This window comes from Typopeltis vanoorti, chromosome 17, assembly GCF_054136105.1.
Source record: "Typopeltis vanoorti isolate ZY-2024b chromosome 17, IOZ_Tvanoo_1.0, whole genome shotgun sequence".
Taxonomy (NCBI): Eukaryota; Metazoa; Arthropoda; class Arachnida; order Uropygi; family Thelyphonidae; genus Typopeltis; species Typopeltis vanoorti.
Window position 1 is genome coordinate 92,618,213 of NC_143565.1, and position 25,173 is coordinate 92,643,385.

General features: G+C 35.2%; 1 protein-coding gene across 1 annotated transcript in view; it reads right to left on the reverse strand.

Annotated features, from left to right (window-relative positions):
* Positions 1 to 25,173, reverse strand: part of LOC150097640 (serine/threonine-protein phosphatase 4 regulatory subunit 4-like) — a 296,902-nt gene that overhangs the window by 21,594 nt on the left and 250,135 nt on the right. Inside the window, exons 12-14 of the mRNA XM_090406964.1 lie at positions 23,542 to 23,619; positions 19,490 to 19,570; positions 7,355 to 7,537 (exon numbers count right to left, since the gene is read on the reverse strand). Of these exons, the coding sequence (XP_090263090.1) occupies positions 7,355 to 7,537; positions 19,490 to 19,570; positions 23,542 to 23,619 (342 nt within the window). The remainder of the gene's footprint in view (positions 1 to 7,354; positions 7,538 to 19,489; positions 19,571 to 23,541; positions 23,620 to 25,173) is intronic.

Consider the following 25,173-nt stretch of genomic DNA (forward strand, 5'->3'; position numbering starts at 1 on the left):
CCCGCAAAGGCACGTTTATGATTATCTTCAGGTGGGATATGTATTTCATCCTCCAGTGTGAGACCATAACAGCTTACTGGAGGTCTGAATCGGTTTGAAAAAAAAAGTTTCATGTTTGGTCTCTAGAGCAGAATTTCCAGATTATGTAAATAAAACAAATATGTAAGAAATGTAACAAAAATATATAAAATTAATAAAAAACAAAAGGGGTGCTTAAGGGTCAAAGCTGTATAACTGAGAGGAGACCTCCACATAGCCTTTAAAGGAATGCAGAGAACTGACCAGGGCTTCTGACCTAATGTCCAATCCTCACCTTCTCATGGTGCACCCTGTTGGGTATCTACTTGGATACTGAACGAACAAGGATGGGCTGGCAATTTGGGATTTAGTCGACCAAATTGTATTCTTATTGGTTAAACCAAAATATAGAATGATGGTACAACATGACAAAATTTCATGCCATCTGGGGCGTTGCGCGGTTAAACAAGGCCCCCGTTGTTTTCGCCAGAGAACCAGGGCGAACAGCGAAAAGTCAGCTACTGGAACAAATCTGAAAACAAACCCCAACTCAACATCACCAGAGTTAAAGATTGGTACTATCAATGTAAGAAGCCTGAATGGCAAAGAAATGGAGCTAGCTGAGGAATTAGTTAAGTACCAGATCAACATAGTAGGGGTGACTGAAACAAAAAAGACAAAAACTGGTGAGATCTCTCTGAGCAATAAATACAAAATGTTATATTCAGGCAATGACATTCAAGGAAAAGGAGTAGCCATAGTATTCAACACAAAATACGAGGCTAATCTTCTTGAATGGCAGTCAGTCTCAAGTAGAGTGAAGTGGGCAAATATGAGAATGGGAAACTGGACAATGAGACTTATTTGTGCCTATGGTCCCACAGAAGGTTCTCCTAAGGTAGAAGTGGAGGAATTTTTTGAAGCTTTAGAAAAAGCAACTGACACAATGAAAAAGGAAAAGTTGGTCCTTGTTGGGGATCTAAATAGTAGAGTAGGAAATGATTGTGAGACATACAAAAATATTTTGGGAAAATTTGGAGAAAAGAGCAAAGCTAATAATAATGGCACGTATCTGTTGGATTTCTGCTCAGGACATGGACTGGTTATTACTAACACCATGTTCCAACATAAAAGTGTGCACAAATTCACATGGAGAGAAGAGGCTAGGAATAAGAAAAGTCTCATTGACTGTTATTGTTGATAGTGATGTTTTCCCCCTGGTGCAGGACACCAGAGTGTACAGAGGATTTGAAATTGGAAGTGATCACTATTTAGTCTTGAGCAGGATAAAATTGAATTTTATATTGAAAAGAATAACATGTAAGAAATGTGAACTGTAGACTAAAATACACAAAGATTATTGAAGAAAAAATGAAAGAGTTTGAGAACAGGAATCAAACCTTGGAGATTCAGTGGCAAACTCTGAAGAAAACATTGATTGATTCTGCCAGAGAGGCATGTGTGAAGTTGTCTGCAAGGATAAAAAAAATCAGAACTCCCTGGTGGACACAGGAAGTTAAAGAGGCAGTGAAGGAAAAGAAGAAAGCATATCAAAAGTTCCTGTCAAATTAGTCAGCTTGTGCTCTTAGAGAATATAGAGACAAATGCAAGAATGCTAAACACTGTGTAAAACTAGCTAAACAAAAGTCATGGGAGGACTTTGGCAAGAATATAGAAAATAAATATCAAGAAGTTGGCAAAATATTCTGGAGGTTGTTGAAGAAGCTTAGAAAATGGAGGAAAGAGTGCTGTAAAAGGAGTTAGAGATGATAAAGGTGACATGAAAACAGGAGAAAAAGATATCCTTGAAGTATGGAGTAATTACTTTGAAAAACTGCTAAATGAAACAAGAAGTGATGACAGCACAGTGGTAAAAAACACTGAACAGACATGTAGTCAGGAATACATATCCATACTTGAAGTAGAAAAAGCCATCAAAGGCTTGAAATGTGGAAAGGCAGCAGGAGTAGATGATATTCGACCAGAAATGCTGAAGTATGGTGGTATAAAAGTCTTACAGTGGCTGCAATGCACAGTTCAGAAAGCCTGGACAGAGGGACGAATTCCCGATGATTGGAGTAGAGCTCTCATAGTACCCATATATAAAAAGGGAAATAAAACTGAATGTGAGAATTATAGAGGTATTTCTCTACTGAATGTTCCTGGCAAGATCTATGCAAGTATATTATTTAAATTAAGGAGATATTAAATCCCACATTGTTTTAAAACCGAATAAGAAACTCAAAGATTGGAATCAGAGAGTTTCTTGCCGAATATAGTAAACTATAAAGTATCGGCGACCACTAGCGTGAGCTAATGCAAGTGACCCTAGTATGTAGTACAATACTGGACAACTGGTAGCAAAGGTGGTGAAGTTCTGATCACTATTCTTAGGTATTTCCCATAATGTAAAAACACATTTTCTAGGAAAGGTATGCTGTTATTACATTATGGTGGAAGGTCACTACCCAGACCGGTTTCAGCCTTTTTTGAGGCTTCATCAGTGAGTAGCTAGACCAATTAATACCAAAGTGTATAGCGAAAAGAACTTATATACTCTACTATACGAGTTTCCAAACAGGTGCAAACATTAAGTTACTTAAATATAATGTGGGATTTAATATCCCCTTAATTTAAGTAATTTTTATATCACCGAAATGAAGCTTATTAGCTCTTTATATTTAAGTAACTTAATGGTTCCACCTGTTTGGAAACTCGTATAGCAGAGTATATAAGTTCTTTTTGCTATACACTTTGGTATTAATTGGTCTAGCTACTCACTGATGAAGCCTCAAAAAAGGCTAAAACTGGTCTGGGTAGTGACCTTCCACCATAATGTAATAACAGCATACATTTCCTAGGAAATGTGTTTTTACATTATGGGAAATACCTAAGAATAGTGATCAGAACTTCACTACCTTTGCTACGAGTTGTCCGGTATTGTACTACGTACTAGGGTCACTTGAATTAGCTCACGCTAGTGGTCGCCGATACTTTATAGTTTACTATATTCGGCAAGAAACTCTCTGATTCCAATCTTTGAGTTTCTTATTCGGTTTTAAAACAATGTGGGATTTAATATCCCCTTAATTTAAATAATGTTTATATCGCCGAAATGAAGCTTATTAGCTCTTTATATTTAAGTAATCTATGCAAGTATACTTGAGAAACGGCTGAGAAGAATTATGGAAGAAAAGCTTGGTGAAGAACAAGCTGGATTCAGGCCAAATAGAGACTGTCAGGATCAGATCTTCACTTTACGACAAATAGTTGAGAAAGCATGGGAATATAACAAAGATCTGTATTTAAGTTTTGTCGATTTGGAAAAGGCATATGACAAGGTGCCAAGAGAGAAGCTATTCAATACGCTGCAGTTATATGGTGTCAATGGGGCATTATATCAAGCAATACTTAGTCTTTATTTGAGTTGTAAGTCAGCAGTTAGAATTGAAGGAAGTACAGGAAGATGGTTTAATGTTAAATCTGGTGTGAGACAAGGATGTACATTATCCCCTCTGTTATTCATTATCTATATGGATCACATTATGAAGGAAAGTGGTATTAAACATGATATCAAAATTGGAGATGTTAATGTCAGCTCTTTGCTTTATGCGGATGATGTTATACTTCTAAATAAATCCGCTACAAGTCTGCATGATTCTCTGACTAAATTGAATAGCTGTTGTAATAGATATGGTATGAAGGTCAGCAATAAAAAGACAAAGACAATGAAAATAGGCAGAATCATTGAAAATGTCAGCTGTGTTGTGAATGGAGAACCTGTGGAACAAGTAAAACATTTCAGCTACTTAGGCACGATTTTTACTGAAGATGGTAAATTAAATATAGAAATAGACAACAGAATCAGCAAAGCTGGTATGGTGGGAAGTCAATTGAATAAATTCATATGGAATAAGAGAGAAATTAGTCAGAACACTAAATTAGCTGTATACAAGACAGTGTTCAAACCAGTTTTAACTTATGGATCTAAGAGCTGGGTCAGAAGTAAAACACTTGACCAAAGACTAGAGACCGCAGATATGAGAGTCCTGAGAAAGATTAGAGGCATGAACAGATGGCATCAATGGCATTATCATATTAAAAACGAGGATATTAGGAAAGAACTTGACATTGTCAGCATCCAGGAATGGTTTAGCAGAGCTAATCTCAGGTAGTATGGTCACTTAAACAGAATGGGCGAGGAAAGATTAGCAAAACAAGTGTTCTCTGCCAGGTTGGCAGGAAAACGACCCAGAAGAAGACCAAGATATAGGTGGATTGATACGGCACAAAGTGCCTTAGACGATAGAAATCTAACATCTGATAATGTTGGAGTCTTGACAAGTAACAGACTGATTTGGAGGAAAATTGTAGATAGGAAGTTAGTAATAATGTAGTTTTTTTCATGTAGTACTATCATATCCTGTACACCCCTTGAGGGTACATGGCAGGAATTTGATGATGATGATAAAAACAAAAAAAAAAAAAAAAAATCATTAACCCACCCAAGGTACTATAGAAGTTTATAACCTTTCATGGATGGGAGTTACATAAAAAAATAGTCATACAACAATAACAAAACACAAGAAAGAGAATGTAGATCAAATGATGATGATGGTGAGAATATGAATCATGCTATGAAAGATATGAGCAATGGTGAGGTAAAAAAGTGAATTTGGTAGTCAGCAAATATATTGTGGCATAGTAGCATTCTGAGTAAACTAGCATAGCTAATGAATGACATGAGAACAAGAGCAAAGAGGACGGAATTTGGAATATGTTACCTGAAGTATATCTGATGGGATAAAGGAATTTTATGTCAGAACAGATTTGAACACGTATAGAAGCATGTATTTAGGGATAATCTTGCAGCCACTATTCTTTCTGGATAGAGACCAGACAGTGGGTAGTAGTACGGGGAAGTGCTGAGGACACAATTTACAGAGAAGTGGGGTGAAATTCTCGATGGTAAAGTAAAGAATCTATGACTGTCAAAACCACCAAAAAAATAAATGAAGAGAGATATATTACATAAGGATAAAGAAAAATCCCCCAGATTCACTTCACAAATATACATGGACTCAGTTGACACCTTAATATGTTCAATTCATTTTCAAGTCTACAAAAGCACAAGAACAGATTGAAGAAATTAAAATAAGCAAAGGAATTAGACAAAGTGAGTTAAGTCCCACTTTATTTAATTTAGTGATGGATGAAATAATAAAAGAAGTGAACAAAATGGAAAATGTGGAACACAAATTAAACATGAAAAATTAAGAATTGGATATGCTAATGATATAATCTTACTAGCAGAAAATAAAGATGGCCTGCATAAATTACTAAATACATTCAGTAATGCAGCAGGAAAAAAAAATGAAGATATCAACAGAAAAAAATAAAAAATAAAACAATGACAGTTGCAAGGATACCATAAGATGGAAATTAGAAATTAAAGGGAAAATAATTGAAGAAGTTAGCAAGATGAATTACTTAGGAATAGAAATAAACAATTATGGCATCACATAAGAACAGAATATGTCCAAGACTGGATACAAAAAGTCTCCTGGTCATGACGGCATTCTCCAATTGTCACGAAAGTTGTGGTCTTGAGCTGAACTCCTATTATGTGTTGATTTTTTATACTTTCTACTGGTATCTCCTAAGAAGGGTGAAAAACTTTTACTGCCCAATTACTATCCAATTTCACTTCAGTTCTTTCTGAAGTAACAGAGGAAAACCATTAAAACTTCCTATTCACTGCAAATCCCATAAACTAATAAACAATCACGTATGGATTTTGCCACTGATTCAGGGGAAATCTTGCTTATTTTGCATGTCTTTGGACAAATGTCATGGAAAAGTTTGGGGAAGCTCAACTGTTCTTGATATCTTCCAAGTAGTGTTTCTCAAAATGTGGTATGTGTATCACATACCACATATGCAAAAAGTTTTTATGAAGTATGAGGACTCTTTTTTTAAATTTTGATTATTTAAAAAAAAAATATTTTTGTTGCCATATTGTTAGGCATTTTGTATCTCAGCATAGGAAAGATCCAACAGAAATAATGTATGACAGTCCCATTGTACAAGGGTAGTCCAAACCTGATGTGAATCTACTAACCTATCAGTATCTCTGGAGTAATGCTGAAGTTTAGAAAGATGGTAGAAATTGCATACAGAAATTGGCCAACAGACATGCTATACTTTGCAAGGAATAGCATGGGTTTAACTAAAGGGAGATCATGTCTGAGCAATTTGCTCATATGTTATAATCAAGTGACAGATGAGTTGGATAAAGATAGTGGATACACTATGATAGTGTTGTTCTTTGCTAAGGCATTTGACAGTATACTATATAAAAGTATAAATTAATGGTTTGGATAAACAAGCAGGTGGCTGACAGACTGGTAGGTATCAAAAAATGTTATATGGAGATTTGCCAAACTTAAGATGACCGGTAACATACCCAGGTCAGTGCTTGGACCACTGTTGTTTAATGTATACATTAATAATATTGGAAAGGACTTGAAAGGAGATGTTTAACAGTTTCCTGATGATGTAAAAATAGGCAGGGCAATCAAGGATGCTACTGATATACAGCTCTTTCAGAATGAAATTGCAAAGCTGAAATGTACATTGATATGTAAAGATTAAGGAAGTCATTTTGGCTCTTCACAAGGCTTTGATATGATCATACTTTGGTCTCCTGGATTCTGATGAGATAAAGAACTATGGCAAGGGTGCCAAGAAAAGCTACAAAGATGATATTGAGATTATGAAATGTAGAAATAGACTGAGAGTATGTGGACTGCAGGTAATGGTAATCATGAGAAAGAAGGGCAACAAGATAAAGGCCTATAAAACTTCTGAAAGGGTGTTATAGGATATCAAATAAAGAACAAAGAGCATACATCCATGAAAGATGAGTTTGCATGAGTTAAAAAAAAATTTAAGAGAAGATATGATAACTGATATGGATGATGTATGGCCTTCCTCGATGGGTCCGTGATTGCCTCCCTGGAGTTCTCTGATAATAATTACTTAAATAAATTAATTTTGGATGATCTAAACTTTAAAAGGTAACAGAACCATTTTCTTAAACTTTCCAAAATCCTGGAACTAACAGCATTTTTGAATGCTCACGAACTGATAAATTTATGTAGAGTCAAAAATATATATTATTTTTGACTCTTTGCAACTCTCTTGACTCTTTAAAAGGGCAATTTATGTTAAATCAATACAGCAATTAGTTAATCAATTACAAGAGTAAAAATATTAAACCTAAAATTAGGAAATGTTATTTAATAAGAGAAAATACTAATTCTTTCTTTCTTACTGCTGTATGAAGTTTAATGAACAGCAAAGGCACAAAGGTTGTATAGATTTGATCAGCTGACAAGCATCTTGGCAGACAAGATAATCTTGTCAAAAAATCTGCATGAAGACGCCAGTTGCTTGTTAATGATGTTGCTTCTTCACACAACACCAAAGACTGGATTAATTCACTTAGATCTTCTTGCTATACAAAAAAAAAAAATAAAGATAAAAAAAACAAATAAAAACAAATAAATAAGAATACATGCATATTCTATACAGATATTAAAAAACACATTCCTTCCCTAGGTACAACCTTCCACTGATAAAAATACATTCAAGAATTATTAGTCAGCAGGAAATATAACAAAAAATTTATTCCTAATGATTATAGAAGGATAGTGAATAAATAATGTGCAGAAATAATTTTATGAGCATTTTTTTAAAAATTAAGTGATGTTCTTATTTTTTTATATAATAAACATATCCAAAATTAAAATTTTCTGTGACCAATATTTTGAACAAAAATTAAGCTTCTGTAAATGGCACTTATGTGTCAAGTACTTCAAAAGTGCAAGTGATCCAAAGTCAAACTATCGCTAGCAAGGTTATACATGGTTTTCATTTTAGAAATTATGGACTTTATAACCATGTTATAAATAACTATTTTAATTTCCCGATGTTTCGACCTTCATATTAAGGTCATCATTTGGAGTATATACAAATATACAAGGACAAGCTGAGTTACATTTCACACAGTAATTCACACAATGACTTGATCACCGGTTTTTCTACTGGCATGACCTCTAGTGAGGGAAAAAAATACAGATAAAATTAAAAATTAATTATTTAGAAACTACATCAAAGCTAAATTCCATTTAAGATAACACAAGAGAAACATTCTTTCATATAGACAGTTTTTTACAGTAACAGTGATGTCCTATTTTTAACATGACAATTTGTTATATTAGATTTAGGATTCTGGGTTATCTACAGTTCTGTTTATAGTTAACTCTTAGTTCCACAGGTAGAATATGTGCCTTCCATATGCTTGGGATTTTTAGCCCATCATTATTGTTCAGATTGGGGGGTGGCTGATAAGAATCTCACAGGCTTCCTTAAATTTGCATTCATACCATGTTTTGGTGTGATGTAAACAACTGGTGCTTTTCCAGTCAATTCTATGTAAAGTGTTCAGGGCATAATCAGAAAGGCCAGCTTCATCATAGTTATTATATTTAATGTGTTGTTTATGTTTCTTTTGTCTGATAGGAATTGTGCATCCTGTTTCCCCTATATATGGTAGATTACAGGTGCAATAAATACGGTATACTCCAGGGCAGGCCAGCGGAGGGAGTGGGGTCTTTGGATGAGTTGAGTAAGCTTTTTTAATTTTGCAGGAGGTTTAAAGGTGGCTTTGAGTTGTATTTCTGGAGTATTCTGTTTATTTTATCCGATGTCCCTTTAATTTAAGGAATGGTTATAGTTTTATTGTAGTCTGGTTTATCTTTGTTTTTTATTGAGGTCTTGTAGAAAATTTTGTTAATAATGTTTTGGCTGTAACCATTTTTCAGAAAAGTATTGCTGATAACTCAGCAATCAGCAGATGATGACCTTAATATGAAGGTCAAAACATTGGGAAATTAAAATAGTTATTATAAAACAGTTGTAAAGTCCATAATTTCTAAAATGAATGCTGATCACCATGCAACTCTAAAAGAAAGGATTGTACATGGTTTTTGAAAGTGATGAAAAAATGTCTCCCCAAATTCATTTATTTAAGCATGTTTATGAGCCTAAAGTAGACACCAATGTTGTTTACAAGCAACAAGCAGTTTCCAGAACATAAACTTGGCACAAAAGATTAGTCACTTGATAGTATGAAGAACAAACAGCAGGTCACTAGTGAGAAAGATTTTTGGAGAATGATTCAATGTGAGTGACTCAAAATTTTACCACAGTCATTTGCAATGAGTGAGAAATGTGTGAACAACTTAGCAAATGAGTTTCATATAAACTTACAGCTGACAACAAACTTCAGAGACTATCAATTTTCTAGCTGCTATTATTGTGTCATAATAATGAGCCAGCTGCTGACATGCAATAAAATGTGACTTAAATATAGCAATATCAAATGATCACATTGGTTATCATTCAGTGAATCTATGTCATGCATGGACTGAAGTCCATAATTCAACAACAGAAGATTTTGCTGTACGTGTTTTGCAGAATATTAGGAGCACTACCTTCCCTCTGGCCAAACAATGTGACCTGCTGTTTGTTCTTCATACTATCAAGTGACTAATCTTCTGTGCCAAGTTTATGTTCTGGAAACTGTTTGTTGCTTGTAAACAACATTGGTGCCTACTTTAGGCTCATAAACATGCTTAAATAAATACATTCCCTCATCTACTTGGCATAACTGTAGTGGGGGGGGGGGTCATGATAAGTAACACCAAACACAGCCAACACAATCTGCAAAGTCACTGTGTTCATTCAGGAAAATGGAGTCTCAAATGACATGAATGACTCAAAACAAGCTCAGGAACTAAGGCTAGGAAATTCTATCCTACCTCCACGTTCCCCAAATACCTTGCCATCTGATTATCACCTTTTATTATCGTTAAAATACTTTTGCAAATGACTTCAAAATGGTTAGAAATAAGTGGAATGATTTTGTCACTTCTAAAAATCAGGAGTTTATAAAACTATATTTATAAATATTTTATAAATTTATATTTATAAATTTATCAATTGTTAGAAAAAGGTTATTGGTTGTGAACATACATTTCTGAATAATACTCATTTGTTCATTATTCATGAGTGTTTTATCCTAAATTTATCATATTCATAATTATATCTTAAAAACTGTGGTAACTTTTTTGGTAACTTGATAGCAGAACTTGTGCAATTAAATTAAATCTTACTGCAAGATAGAATTCCCCCATTTGGGAAGATAATTATGATGCTGTTAGATAATAATTTTCATCAAAGAGACAAGAAAAATATTGCTGATTATCATAATGCTCCAGAGGTTCATTCAAAATTGATGGGTTCCCACACAATCACAATTTTCGTTCACCTTTATATCCATCATGTTTGCTAATTTAGAAACTAGTCATTATCTAAATTTGTCATCATGAAATTGCTCAAAAAACATGCCAGCCAAAACCGGTTACAATATAACTGGTCTTGGTTAACATGTTTTTTGAGCAAAACTAGTTTTGTTTTTATGTTTTGCTCAAAAAACAATATTAATAATAATAAAGAAAAATGCTTCATTATTTGAATAAGAGGTATTACCTTATAACATCATTCTAAGGGAAGGGATTAGATTTGAAGAGTTGTCATTCAAACTGACTAGATTACAACTTGATTCCACTAGATCAACAAGGATTTGTCAGCAAGGTTCACCAATCCTAGCAGCTATATACGAGAGCTGTTCAATAAGTCCATGCAAAGTCAAAGAGATGGCACCACTAGTATGTATCGAGACTTTTTTAGTTGCTGGCAACTGTGGAGGATCACACACTAAGTTTCAGTCAGATAGATCTATTACTCTGTGTTTGGCATTCATTTGAATCGATCAAATATACCGTGATTTGTGAAAAATGGATGAGAAAGAATTTTGTGTAGTGATTAAATATTGTTGAAAGGCAAAACGGCTCAGGAAACCAAAACTAAGCTGGATAAACATTATGGTGATTCTGCACCTTCAATTAGAATGGTTTATAAGTGGTTTAGTAACTTTTGAAGTGGCCATATGAGCACAAGTGATGCTGAATGTTCTGGATGCCCTATTGAGGTCACTACTCCAGAAATTATTGAAAAAATCCATGATATGGTGATGGATGATAGAAAAGTGAAGGTGCATGAAATTGCTAAAGGCTGTGTGCATCTCAAATGACAGCATACATAATATTTTTCATGAACATTTACATGTGAGAAAACTATCTGTAAGATGGATGTTGTGTTTGCTCACACTGGATCAAAAGCATCAACGTGTGAATTGTTGCAAGGACAGCTTGAAGCCGTTTCAGAGGAATTTTGCATTGTTTCGTAATAACAGTGGACAAAACATGGATTCATCACTACCAGCCTGAGACAAAGGAACAGTCAAACAATGGGTTGCAAGTGGGGGAATCTGCACCAAAGAAAGCGAAAAACCGTTCCTTCAGCAGGAAAGGTTATAGCCACCATCTTCTGGGATGCTTGTGGCATTATCTCCATAGACTTCTTGGAAAAGGGCAAAACAATTATCGGAGTGTATTATGCGTCTTTGCTGGATCGTTTAAATAATGCAATAAAGGAAAAACGACCACACACCTGCTCACTCTTCTGAATTGTGACAGCAAAATTGTTCAATTATGCCACGAAGTCTTTTCGCATTTCCCCTACTCTCCAGATATGGCTCCCTTGGACTACTATCTGTTTCCAAACATGAAAAAATGGCTGACAGGAAAGAGATTTTCATCAAATGATGAGGTGATTGCCAAAACAACTGCCTATTTTGAAGAGTTGGACAAATCATACTATATGGATGGGATCAAAAAACTCGAGCATTGTTGGACTAAGTGTACAGACCTCAAACTCAAAGGAGACTATGTTGAAAAATAAAAAATGTTTGTCACAAAAAAAACTATGTTTTCTTCATTTTTGCACGGACTTATTGAACAACCCTCATAGACAGAAATTTAATTTCTTTTATTTTCAGCAAGTAATCTAACGAATGAAATCTACACTTAGTCAAATATATATATATATATATATATGATATATCCGATTGAATGAGAGACTTAGCATTAGGAACTTCTCATTTCTGCATTTATATATGATTTTCATTTCAGGGGATGTGATACATCTTACTATCCTTAACTTCAGCTATACTAGATGTTTTTCTTGAGAATACAAAACTGTCTCAGGTTATAGACATTTAAAGGCTGAACAACAAATACATTTGGAACTTTTGCAGTGTGTATGTGTGTGTGTAAAATCCTGGCACCTTTGTCATCATCCCATATAAGGATGTATCAGATATTATTATTAGTCTATTATTAATATTTCATTACTAATTTCCAATCAACAATGGTCTTCCAAAATTGGTCTATTATTTCCTGGGTCACTGATTTAATCAGCTCTTATTTTCTATCTTCCATTTTCTGAGAAAATTGCACTAATAGCATCCTCTTGGGGAGAACAAGAACAAAGGCCATGATTATTTACTATCTTAGAAATGAGATTCAAGTTGTAACCCCTAGAGAGAAAAGTTAATTTATTACACTACTGCATTTTTTTTTTTTTGGATACAAGAGCTTCACTGGAACAAAGTCTGTGCATGATGAACATGTTGATCACACTATTATATGAGCCAGAACAGTCCAGACTTATTGAACATGCAATATCCACCAAACATCGAATCCTTCGGAATAAGCCTAAGGTCCTTCACAAAAGCAGTTCTTTCTCAGAACATTTACACAAAGTTGTTAAACATTACTTCAACCAAATCTAAACAGAAATGATAGACTGAAGTTATCACTGTTATGGCAAATAGTTGTTCTCCATACATCCCACAATGAACAATTCTCCTCCCCTTTGCTACCCATTCCAACTGAGTCACCCTCCTTGCCTATTCTTTGTACTCCTCATGAAATTGATTATTACCACTCATCTTATGTTGCCTCCATAATGTCTTTTTTCTCTGTATTACATGCTTAATTCTCTTCATTCAACCATTTTACACCTAACTTATTTAACTTTCTGACTCTTTTGAAATACATTTAAACATTGCTTCTACTAGACAATTCTTAAATAGAACCCAAGTGGTACTGATCTCCTTTCCACCCAACTCCTCATTCTGTGCTACAGCTGCAAGCTGTCTCCTGAGCTTCTCATAATCACCAGTCCTGTAGTCCCACTTATACCCTTTTCCTTACAAAAGTTCTCACATGGCTGGCAACCACCCAAGTAATCACTCTCACCAACTGAAGGGAGACTTGACACCTCAATTACAATGACATCCTGTGATGAGATCAAATCCAAGACCACTGATCCCAGCATGCCCTATCATACAGTGCTGTCTGAGGTGGTTGTCCCTCAAAATCACCCATAATGCTCACTCTTTTCCTATTTGCTTGGCTAATTTGCATATACACTATCTACCAATAATTGTCTGGACACTTGAGCAATTTACAATTGATACCAGCAGGTGCACCCTAATATCGGGTATGTCCACGTTTGGCTTTGATCACCTCCAGCACCCTTTGAGGGAGGCTTTCCAACAATGTGTGGCAGACATCAGGTAGAATTTGTCCTCCATCAAAGCAGCACTGAGTACAGTGACAGATTGGAGACGTGCTGCTCTGGACCTCAAACACTACTCCAATTTGTCCCACAGGTGTTTGATGGGGGTTGAGGTCAGGACTCTGCAGGCCAGGGCAGTCATTTAACACCCATCTCCTCATACCATCCCATAACTACTGCAGCTTTGTTGCATGCGGTATTGTTGTCTTGACAGTAACATGGGTCCATTCCGTAAAAACTCCACATGTAAGCAGTACCTGATCATCTAGAATATCAAGGGTACTGAGCTGCCTTCATGGAACCACGGACAACAACCAGTGGTCCCGCTCCAAACCAGCCGAATGCACCCTACACACCATTATTCCTGAATCACCAAACTTTACTGTGGATACAACACACTTTTGTAACAATCGTTCACCAGGCTGCCTCCACACCCTCCCATCAGACTAGAAACCAGTGAACCTTGAGGTTCACCTGTTTCCAGTCCAGTATTTCATCACTCCAGAGTACTATTTTCCACTGGTCAATTATCCAGTTCACACACTCTTTGCACCAGGCCAGATGAGCCACCTTGTTCATTGTTGTGATGTTCGGCTTGTGTGCTGCTGCTCTTCTGGGGAAACCAAGTTCCTCCTTGTTCTTTTTTTACAGTGTTAGTGCTCACCACGGTGTTACTGGTGTTCTGGAACTCATCACAAATGGTCTGTGCTGATTGTAGCCAGTTTTTGGCATGCCACCCATTTTAACACCCTCCTGTCCCTCTCTCAGTCATTTTTGGCAGCTGCCCTGGGTGTTTTCCTGCACTAGTGATGCCAGAATATCTCTATTTGTTGATCACATTGCCAACCGTTGATTTTGGCTGCTCCAGTTGAGTGGCAATGGCTCGTATGGACATGCCACCAATGTGACAACACATGACGAGACCTCTCGAAATCACTGGGTTCACATCATGTTGCCTTACCACCCTGTATTCAACTGCTACGATGAAATATACTGCTTCCTACTATCTGTGCATCAGTTTTAACAAATCTGGAATGTTCCATAACTTCAAATAACAGGATGTCTGGACTATTGGTAGGTAGTGTATATTTCATGGTGACTACACTCCATGTTACCAGGTCTATAGTTGTATCCTAAGTATTTCATTCTATTCGCATCTATCTCGCACCATACTGGCACGATTTCCCCCTTGTATGGACATAACTCTTTTTCTATCATCAATAGTACTCCACTTTCCTGTTTCCCCCTTTCTATCTTCACAAAAAAACATCATACACTTCCATTTCTATTCCTGTCAGAATGCCATCCTCATCGAATCATGTCTCACTTATTCCAACAATTTTTAAGTGAACGAACTAAATCAATGCAATCATTTAATTTCATTTTTATTTTTGATACTTCGAGCATTTGTACGGGGGGGGGATCTGGAAAGTTATGATAAACACCTAGAACAAACATGATATTAAAGCAACCGATATAATCATAATTTCTTTCTTTTCTTTTTTTTTTTTTTTAGTGCCATACCAACAAAGATCAGTGAATGCTTATTTGGAACATTGTCATGGAAGCCCTTGATCCCCTCCCCCACACATATGAGGGAGGAAGTATTCCTTTTAACTGCTCTAGACATTTTTTCTTCATTAAGCTGGTTTTGCTAGCTTGAAATTTGTTGCCTATCATCATCATCATCAAATTCCTGCCATGTACCCTCAAGGGGTGTACAGGATATGATAGTACTACATGAAAAAAATTACATCATTATTAATTTCCTATCTACAATTTTCCTCCAAATCAGTCTGTTACTTGTCAAGACTCCAACATTATCAGATCTTATATTTCTATCGTCTAAAGCATTTTGTACCGTATCAATCCACCTATATCTTGGTCTTCCTCTGGGTCGTTTTGCTGCCAACCTGGCAGAGAACACTTGTTTTGCTAATCTTTCCTCGCCCATTCTGTTTAAGTGACCATACCACCTAAGATTAGCTCTGCTAATGCATTCCTGGATGCTGACAATGTCAAGTTCTTTCCTAATGTCCTCATTTTTAATATGATATTGCCATTGATGCCATCTGTTCATGCCTATAATCTTTCTCAGGACTCTCATATCTGTGGTCTCTAGTCTTTGGTCAAGTGTTTTACTTCTGACCCAGCTCTCAGATCCATAAGATAAAACTGGTTTGAACACTGTCTTGTACACAGCTAATTTAGTGTTCCGACTGATTTCTCTCTTATTCCATATGAATTTATTCAATTGACTTCCCACCATACCAGCTTTGCTGATTCTGTTGTCTATTTCTATATTTAATTTACCATCTTCAGTAAAAATCGTGCCTAAATAGCTGAAATGTTTTACTTGTTCCACAGGTTCTCCATTCACAACACAGTTGACATTTTCAATGATTCTGCCTATTTTCATTGTCTTTGTCTTTTTATTGCTGACCTTCATACCATATCTATTAAAACAGCTATTCAATTTAGTCAGAGAATCTTGCAGACTTGTAGCAGATTTATTTAGAAGTATAACATCATCCGCATAAAGCAAAGAGCTGACATTAACATCTCCAATTTTGATATCATGTTTAATACCACTTTCCTTCATAATGTGATCCATATAGATAATGAATAACAGAGGGGATAATGTACATCCTTGTCTGACACCAGATTTAACATTAAACCATCTTCCTGTACTTCCTTCAATTCTAACTGCTGACTTACAACTCAAATAAAGACTAAGTATTGCTTGATATAATGCCCCATTGACACCATATAACTGAAGCGTATTGAATAGCTTCTCTCTTGGCACCTTGTCATATGCCTTTTCCAGATCGACAAAATTTGTCGTAAAGTGAAGATCTGATCCTGACAGCCTCTATTTGGCCTGAATCCAGCTTGTTCTTCACCAAGCTTTTCTTCCACAATTCTTCTCAACCGTTTCTCAAGTATAGTTGCATATATCTTGCCAGGAACACTCAGTAGGGAAATACCTCTGTAATTCTCACATGCAGTTTTATTTCCCTTTTTATATATAGGTACTATGAGAGCTCTACTCCAATCATCGGGAATTCGTCCCTCTGTCCAGGCTTTCTGAACTATGCAGTGCAGCCACTGTAAGACTCTTATACCACCATACTTCAGCATTTCTGGTCGAATATCATCTACTCCTGCTGCCTTTCCACATTTCAAACCTTTGATGGCTTTTTCTACTTCTAGTATGGATATGTATTCCTGACTGCATGCCTGGTCAGTGTTTTTTTACCACTGTGCTGTCATCACTGCTTGTTTCATTTAGCAGTTTTTCAAAGTAATTACTCCATACTTCAAGGATATCTTTTTCTCCCGTTTTCATGTTACCTTTATCATCTCTAATTCCTTTTACAGCACTCTTTCCTCCATTCTTAAGCTTCTTCAACAACCTCCAGAATATTTTGCCACCTTCTTGATATTTATTTTCTATGTTCTTGCCAAAGTCCTCCCATGACTTTTGTTTAGCTAGTTTTACACAGTGTTTAGCATTTTTGCATTTGTCTCTATATTCTCTAAGAGCACAAGCTGACTTATTTGACAGGAACTTTTGGTATGCTTTCTTCTTTTCCTTCACTGCCTCTTTAACTTCCTGTGTCCACCAGGGAGTTCTGATTTTTTTATCCTTACAGATAACCTCACCACATGCCTCTCTGGCAGAATCAATCAATGTTTTCTTCAGAGTTTGCCACCGAATCTCCAAGGTTTGATTCCTTTTCTCAAACTCTTTCATTTTTTCTTCAATAATCTTTGTGTATTTTAGCCTACAGTTCACATCTGAGAACTGCTCAACTTTTATTCGCTTTAAAACTTTCTTACATGTTATTCTTTTCAATATGAAATTCAATTTTATCCTGCTCAAGACTAAATAGTGATCACTTCCAATTTCAAATCCTCTGTACACTCTGGTGTCCTGCACCAGGGAGAAAACATCACTATCAACAATAACATAGTCAATGAGACTTTTCTTATTCCTAGCCTCTTCTCTCCATGTGAATTTGTGCAAATTTTTATGTTGGAACATGGTGTTAGTAATAACCAGTCCATGTCCTGAGCAGAAATCCAACAGATATTTGCCATTATTATTAGCTTTGCTCTTTTCTCCAAATTTTCCCAAAATATTTTTGTATGCCTCACAATCATTTCCTACTCTGCTATTTAGATCCCCAACAAGGACCAACTTTTCATTTTTCATTGTGTCAGTTGCTTTTTCTAAAGCCTCAAAAAATTCCTCAACTTCTACCTTAGTAGAACCTTCGGTGGGACCATAGGCACAAATAAGTCTCATTGTCCAGTTCCCCATTCTCATATTTGCCCACATTACTCTACTTGAGACTGACTGCCATTCAAGAAGATTAGCCTCGTATTTTGTGTTGAATACTATGGCTACTCCTTCTTTTCCTTGATTGTCATTGCCTGAATATAACATTTTGTATTTATTGCTCAGAAAGATCTCACCAGTTTTGGTCTTTTTTGTTTCAGTCACCCCTATTATGTCGATCTGGTACTTATCTAATTCCTCAGCTAGCTCCATTTCTTTGCCATTCAGGCTTCTTACGTTGATAGTACCGATCTTTAACTCTGGTGATGTTGAGTTGGGGGTTTATTTTCAGATCTGTTCCAGTAGCTGACTTTTCGCTGTTCGCCCTGGCGAAAACAACGGGGGCCTTGTTTAACCGGGCGACGCCCCAGCCGGCATGAAATTTTGTCATGTTGTACCATCATTCTATATTTTGGTTTAACCAATAAGAATACAATTTGGTCGGCTAAATCCCAAATTGCCAGCCCATCCTCGTCCGTTCAGTATCCAAGTAGATACTCAACAGGGTGCACCACGAGAAGGTGAGGATTGGACATTAGGTCAGAAGCCCTGGTCGGTTCTCCGCATTCCTTTAAAGGCTATGTGGAGGTCTCCTCTCAGTTATACAGCTTTGACCTTGTTGCCTATCCTATCTTAATTTATGCTCAAGAGTAGACCTACACTTTTTACCGTGTAGGCATTCAGAACGGAAATCCTATGGAATAGATTGGTTACTCCTAATTCCTGGAGGTATCCTATGACTGTAGCCTATGTGTTCATGGGGGCCAGTTTGCCTGCTTGCAGGATAAAAAACTCCAGATAAACTGGGGGGGGGGAACCCTGCTGCCCATGCCAAGACCAGCTAACTTGGCCTATGGCTGAGGAAGATTCTTAATCGAACCTAGAACACTCCTTCCCCAGGCATATGGTTGTGAAGTGCATAGCCACTAGGCTAACCGCACGGACTTGTTACCTATAGGAAATCAAAATGTTATATAACTATAACAGTAATCTAAGATGTATGTTACTAAGCTGTTAGATTCTTAAATTAAGATGATGCTTCTTTCTTTCTTTTTCTCTCTCCCCCCTTAATGGAATGGATTTGGCCATGTTTCTTTGGAACATATTCTATTCATCCATATAGTAAAAGCAAGGGAGTGAATTATTATTATTTTGTTTTTTTTTATTCAAACAAACTTACTTTTTTTTTTCTTATATTCTATTTTAAGTATAATGTTTATGCATTTCTTAATAAGGATTATGATTATGGAGAAAATAATTTTTTATTATTCTAATATGGAAAGTTTAGAAAGAAATCATATAAAATTAAGAGAATAAACCTAATATTATAATTCATTCATTTCTACTATGAATGATTTATTTCATCCTGAAACTTTTGTTAACCAATTTCATGAGTTTAGAAAATAGATTAAAAATTTACAGGAAAAATTTTTTTTTCCCTTTTTTTTTTTTTTTTTTTTGAGAATTTGAATAATTAATTATTGTTTTGCCAATACATATTAGGCAGCTTACATTAGCATCTGGAAATGTATTCCAATGATCTGTAACAGCTTCTAATGATTCTGGAAGATGAAGTGTTAATCCTTTTAACACCTGAAATAGCAGAAAAGAAATATGGCTGATTATTTTATACAAAAACAATTACTATTACTGATTATCTTCATTATTTTATTTTTTAATTTAAGTTATGCATCAACTATTTAGGAAGGTCTAAAATTTTATTGAATGTGCCATGAGCAAGCCCCTTCATAGGTTTGAATCTCATTATTACCAATATTAATTAACATTCTCTTGACATCACAGCCGAGTTAGTCTCATACGGAAGTGGTAGAGTTATTTCCCTCCTGAAAAAGTAGATTTTTTTTTTTATCTGCAAAGCAAAGATAAATCTGGGAAACTATGTTGTGGTGGATAATAATAAATTAGAAAAAAAAAATGGTTGTTGTCATTACGTGACACCTCCATGGAGTTCAAGAGAGCATTCTGTATCACTGCATGAGGGCATTCTGTACCACATAGTCCATCATCCAGATTACTTAACGTGTCATCCACATTAGACTATCTACCATCCACTAGAGCACTGAATAGTCCACCATGACACTCCATCTACAGCACACTAATAGCATTTCTGTCTGTTAATCAAAAGTATTCCTGGCCAATTTGCCTATATGTAGAAGGAAAAACCAAGTTTCCAGAAGAAAAATGCCCTATGAAATCCACTAACTCACATTCAATTGAAAAAGTTCATATAAAGATTCCTCTCTGTGTTAATTTTTTAATTTAATTAATTTATGTGACACTTCCACGGAGTCCAAAGATTCATCGAGGGAGAGCACCTACTCTACAGCTCTCCATCTCCACTTAATCCATCAACTACAGCAAACTGCAACTACCATCAGGGCCAGCTTAACACGGTAAGCAGACAATGCGTCGCATTGGGGCGCCTTCTTCAAGGGGCGCTGAAGTGAGTAGAAAAAATAAAATAACACATTTTAATATTAGTGTTTATTAAATGTGAATATGCACTAAATATATTGTAATAAATACTGTGACTTTTAATACATTTAGCAAAAACTGCAAGTTGTTTTTTGCTACGTGTAGTAGCAAAAAACAACTTGCAGTTTTTGCCTGAATGAGCCATGCACTCGTCCAGGACGTTGTGTTACAGGGGGCACCCCTACACTACCGACTTTCTTTTTTATACATGCAGCGTGCATTCGTCAGTTAGGACGTGAGCACGAAGTGAAATTTGGACATTTTTTGTGGAACAGACCTCATGGGCTGTTTATGAATCATCGATCACACATTCAATGTGTGATTGCTAAACACACATTAAATGTGTAATTAATTCACACCGAGGTAAGTAGATTCAAAATTTAACCTAAACCTTTACAACTAAGTGAAAAATGTATGCATTTCTTTAGGTATTTATTTTCATTTTTTATTTACATTTATTTTTTATGTCTTACCAAATTTTTTGTTCAATAGATTTTTTACTTCAGAATAAATTTGGGGATAATGGAGATGAAAAAAATTATCCAGAATTGCAAATAAAAAAAAAGTAGCAAAAGAACATGAAAAAGAGAAACAGAAAGAGCAGCTAACTAAATTTCTCAAAAAGTCTGAAGGTACCACGTTATGATAATATTCAAATTGGCAATCGTTCAAAATATGAAGCAAAAACATTATCTTTGAAAATTAAAGATTATGAATTTTTAATTTCATAATCTTTAATAATCGTTCATAATCTGGTATGAATTTTGTGCAGGATCAATATAGTGAGTAAAATGCTCCAAAATCCAAATTTTATATTTGTATTTTGCAGTATTTATGAATGCATGTATATATTCACACAAATTTAAGTGAATATATACATGCATTAAATAACGTAATCGACATTACTGAAGAATTTAGATTGGATGAAAATTTTAATGTTATACTTGAATCGGCAAGAGTTAGCATTAGATTTATAAATTTCTCCTGGGTACAAAAGCAGTTTATTATGCAGACGTAAGAAATGATTGTTCTGTTATGAATGTACAAATGAAGTGCCAGTTGATTCGCAATATAACTTGAAAGTTTTTTCTTCCAATTGTGGTCACTATTATTAATTCTTTGGCTGAAAGGTTTGATCTCTTGACATGTCACTTTAACATATTTCAGTTTTTATACAGTTTCAAGGAAATTTCTAATATGGATGAGGACACTTTAAAAAAACACTGTGATGATTTACAAGTTGCGCTGGCTGATGGTGAAGAAAAGGATATTTTTGCCACCGAATTGTATAATGAAATACAAATTCTAAAGTACATCATACAGGATAGTGACAGTTTAGACCCACTGAAGAAAATATATATATATATATATATATATATATACGCAAATGATTTAGAAAGTGTCTTTATTAATTTAACAATTTCTCTTTGAATATTTTTGACACTTCCGGTTTCAGTAGCAAGTGGCGAACGATCATTTCCAAGACCAAAAAAAATTAAAACATATCTAAGATCTAGTATTTCACAAGAAAGACTTGTTGGACTGTCAGTGATTGCAACAGAGGGTGATATTTGTGGGAAACTAGAAAGAAGTTAAATTATGGATGAATTTGCTTCCATAAAATCAAGAAAAGTAAACTTTTAAATTCATACATTTCTTTTATCCATTAAAAATTAAATTATCATTGTGCAGATTTTCTAGTTTGTACATCTCTAGTTATAACAGCTCATAGCCAGTAATCGGCAACTTATGTATCTGTAATTCTAGTCTATGTGCATTTCTGCTGTGTTGTTAATACATGTATTTTTCAAAATACACAATTTTATATAAAAATATGTTTTGAGTTTTTAACCTTTAAATTTTAACTACATTTAAAAAAAAATTAAGGGGCACTCAACTTAAATTTGCATTGGGGTGCCAAAACTCCTAGAGCCGGCACTGACTATCATCATCATCTAGACCAATGCCATCTACTGCCCACCACCACCACCACCACCACCACCAGTATTTTTTTGTCTGTAAATTGCGTGTTTTCTCAAGGTCGATTTGTCTGTTATTTGTTCCAGCACTTAAGGCTTAACTGCTGGGAGAAACTCATATTAGAGGCCTAATGGAGTGCAACAGCACTGAAGAAAGGATTAAAAATAATATTTAATTCTTCCAATATTGCATCTCGGTCACTGAGACATTGTCAGGAGTACAATATGAGACTTGTAAAACACACACACACACACACATACATTTTGTGTGTGTAAACGTTTCATATTGTACTCTCTGATAATGTCTCAGTGACAAATGTAATATTGGAAGAATTAAATATTATTTTTAATCCTCTGTTAGTGCTGCTTCACTCCACTAAGTCTCTAACAATAGATTCCTCTCATCATGAGAAGAATTGAACTCAGAACTTTTCTAACTGAAGGGCACACTGTCGCATTGTTTTTCCAACTGCACTATGGAGCTTAATTATTTAATTACTTAAATATTTAATAACATGCTTCTAAAGGGTTAAAGTAGTAGTAGTAGTATGATCTGAGGCTCAACAGAAAAGTGATTTGTCCTAACTGTGGTTTAAACTATTAATCTGTAAAGTTAAACCTAAAATGAAATCGCTTGTAAATTTTACTTCAAAAATAGCATTAAAATATATTTAGCTAAACAGCCATTATACATATGCAGATTATGTGTATATGTGGAGTGAGTGAGAGAGAGAGAGAGAGAGAGAGAGGGAGGGAGAGAGAAATGGAACGATTAAGCAACACTAAGTGCTTAGACATCTGCATTTAACTCAATGTTCCAATATATATCTTTATTCTGAAATGTTAATCTTTAATGGTCACAACAAAAGTTTTCTGAGAAACATCTCTTCATAGGAATCCCTGTAACCTCTCCACTTCTGTTCATAACAGAACTTCTAAGGGAAACACTATATCAATAAATTGCCAATTCCCACCCATGTGGGAAGAACAGAGACACACAAAAGTATAACCATGCCAGATATTAATATGCAAATGGCCATTATTAATTTAAAAGAGTAATTTTAAAACCATTCAAATTAATATTCTTACCTCTAGTGAATCATCCTTTAAAAGAAAAACCAATTCTGGTAAAATTAAATAGGATTCTGGACCTAGTAACTTAGTGACCTAAATGAGGAGATGGAAAAAAAAAAGATTTATATTACCAAAACAAATTACATTTCAAAAAATTCTTAAAAAACAACTTTTGCATTTTGGTTGAAGTTCAATGAATGGTTTTTAATAACTGATGCATTTATTATTACTTTGATGGACCTATTGTTTCATTCTGAGTGTCTCCATGAATGCAGGTTGCAAAGTTTCCAGGAATGGTAATCTTGGTAATCCACTTCTCCATTTGTTTCCTATCACTCTGATTAAAGGGTTTACTCATCTAGTTGGAGGTCCACCAGGTTTTCTCTTGGTTCATCTTGGATACCAGTTTGTGATACAGTAGGTCCACTCGTTGTCAATGAGTCTTGACAATATGACCTGTCCACTGTGCCTTGATGTCATATATGGTTTTCACTACTTCCTTCATTCTGGTTAATTTTCTGATAGTTGTATTTGTGATGTGGTCTTTTTTTTATTTATCCCTAAGATTTTTTTTTCCCATTCCATGTTGGATGGTTTGTAGACTAAGTGCTTCTTTTTGTGCAATGCTCCAAGTTTTGGACAGAAGGATGGATGGATAGATTCCTAACATTTATTATATCAGGTCTTTATGGAGTCACCACAATGCTCATTACAGAAGATGCATTCATTTTACAGAATATAATTTATTTTAATTTATTATAATTTTACAGAAATATTTTACTGGATATTACATCTAGACTTGGAATGTGGATGCACTAGCTACGAAAAGCACAATAGATGTATATGTCTTTTATTAAAAACAAAAACAAAACATGTTTGGAGCAATACTATTTAATGCTGTGCTATTAGAGTAGTATCTGGTAAACCTCTTGAAGGTTACCAGAATTACTGTGACATTACCAATTTCCTTCAAAAACATTCTTCCAAACTGGTTTAATATTATGATTGAACCAGTAACAAAATGAGTAACCCACTCGTGAATATGTCTGCCTGGCCTGGGTGGCTGAGTGGTTAGTGTATCTGCTCTCCAGCCAAAAGGCCAGGGGTCTGAATCCCGCATGGGCATGGATGTTTGTGATTGTCTGTGAAAAGTGGTGGTAGATGGTGCTGGTGTAGATGATGAAGGTAGCTACGATTAGTGGAGTGGTAGAGAATGGAGAGCTGTAGAGTAGGTGCCTCCCTCGATGAGTCTTTGGACTCCCTGGAGGTGTTATGTAATAATAATAATAATGTGTCATTAAAAAAAAAAAAGTAAAGTTGTCCAAAGCAAATCTTTTGTCCATTACAATAACGTGCTGGACAAAGGACTACCTAGATTTAGAGTGAAGAATCTTGCCAATTCATTCCTAATCTTCAGATATAACATAATCAGATTGTGGAGTGTGATGTAATTTTAGCAGGCTACTGCATGTCATTTAAAATTTGTTATTTCCTGTTCACATCTTTCTTACACAAATGGCAGGGATAGTTTTTTCTATCCATCTCTTGGACATTAATCTAATAAAAAAACCCTACAATCATATCAATGTTTCAATCATGTTTCAATCATATCATCCATTCTCCTATCCACCAACATATATCCAGTTT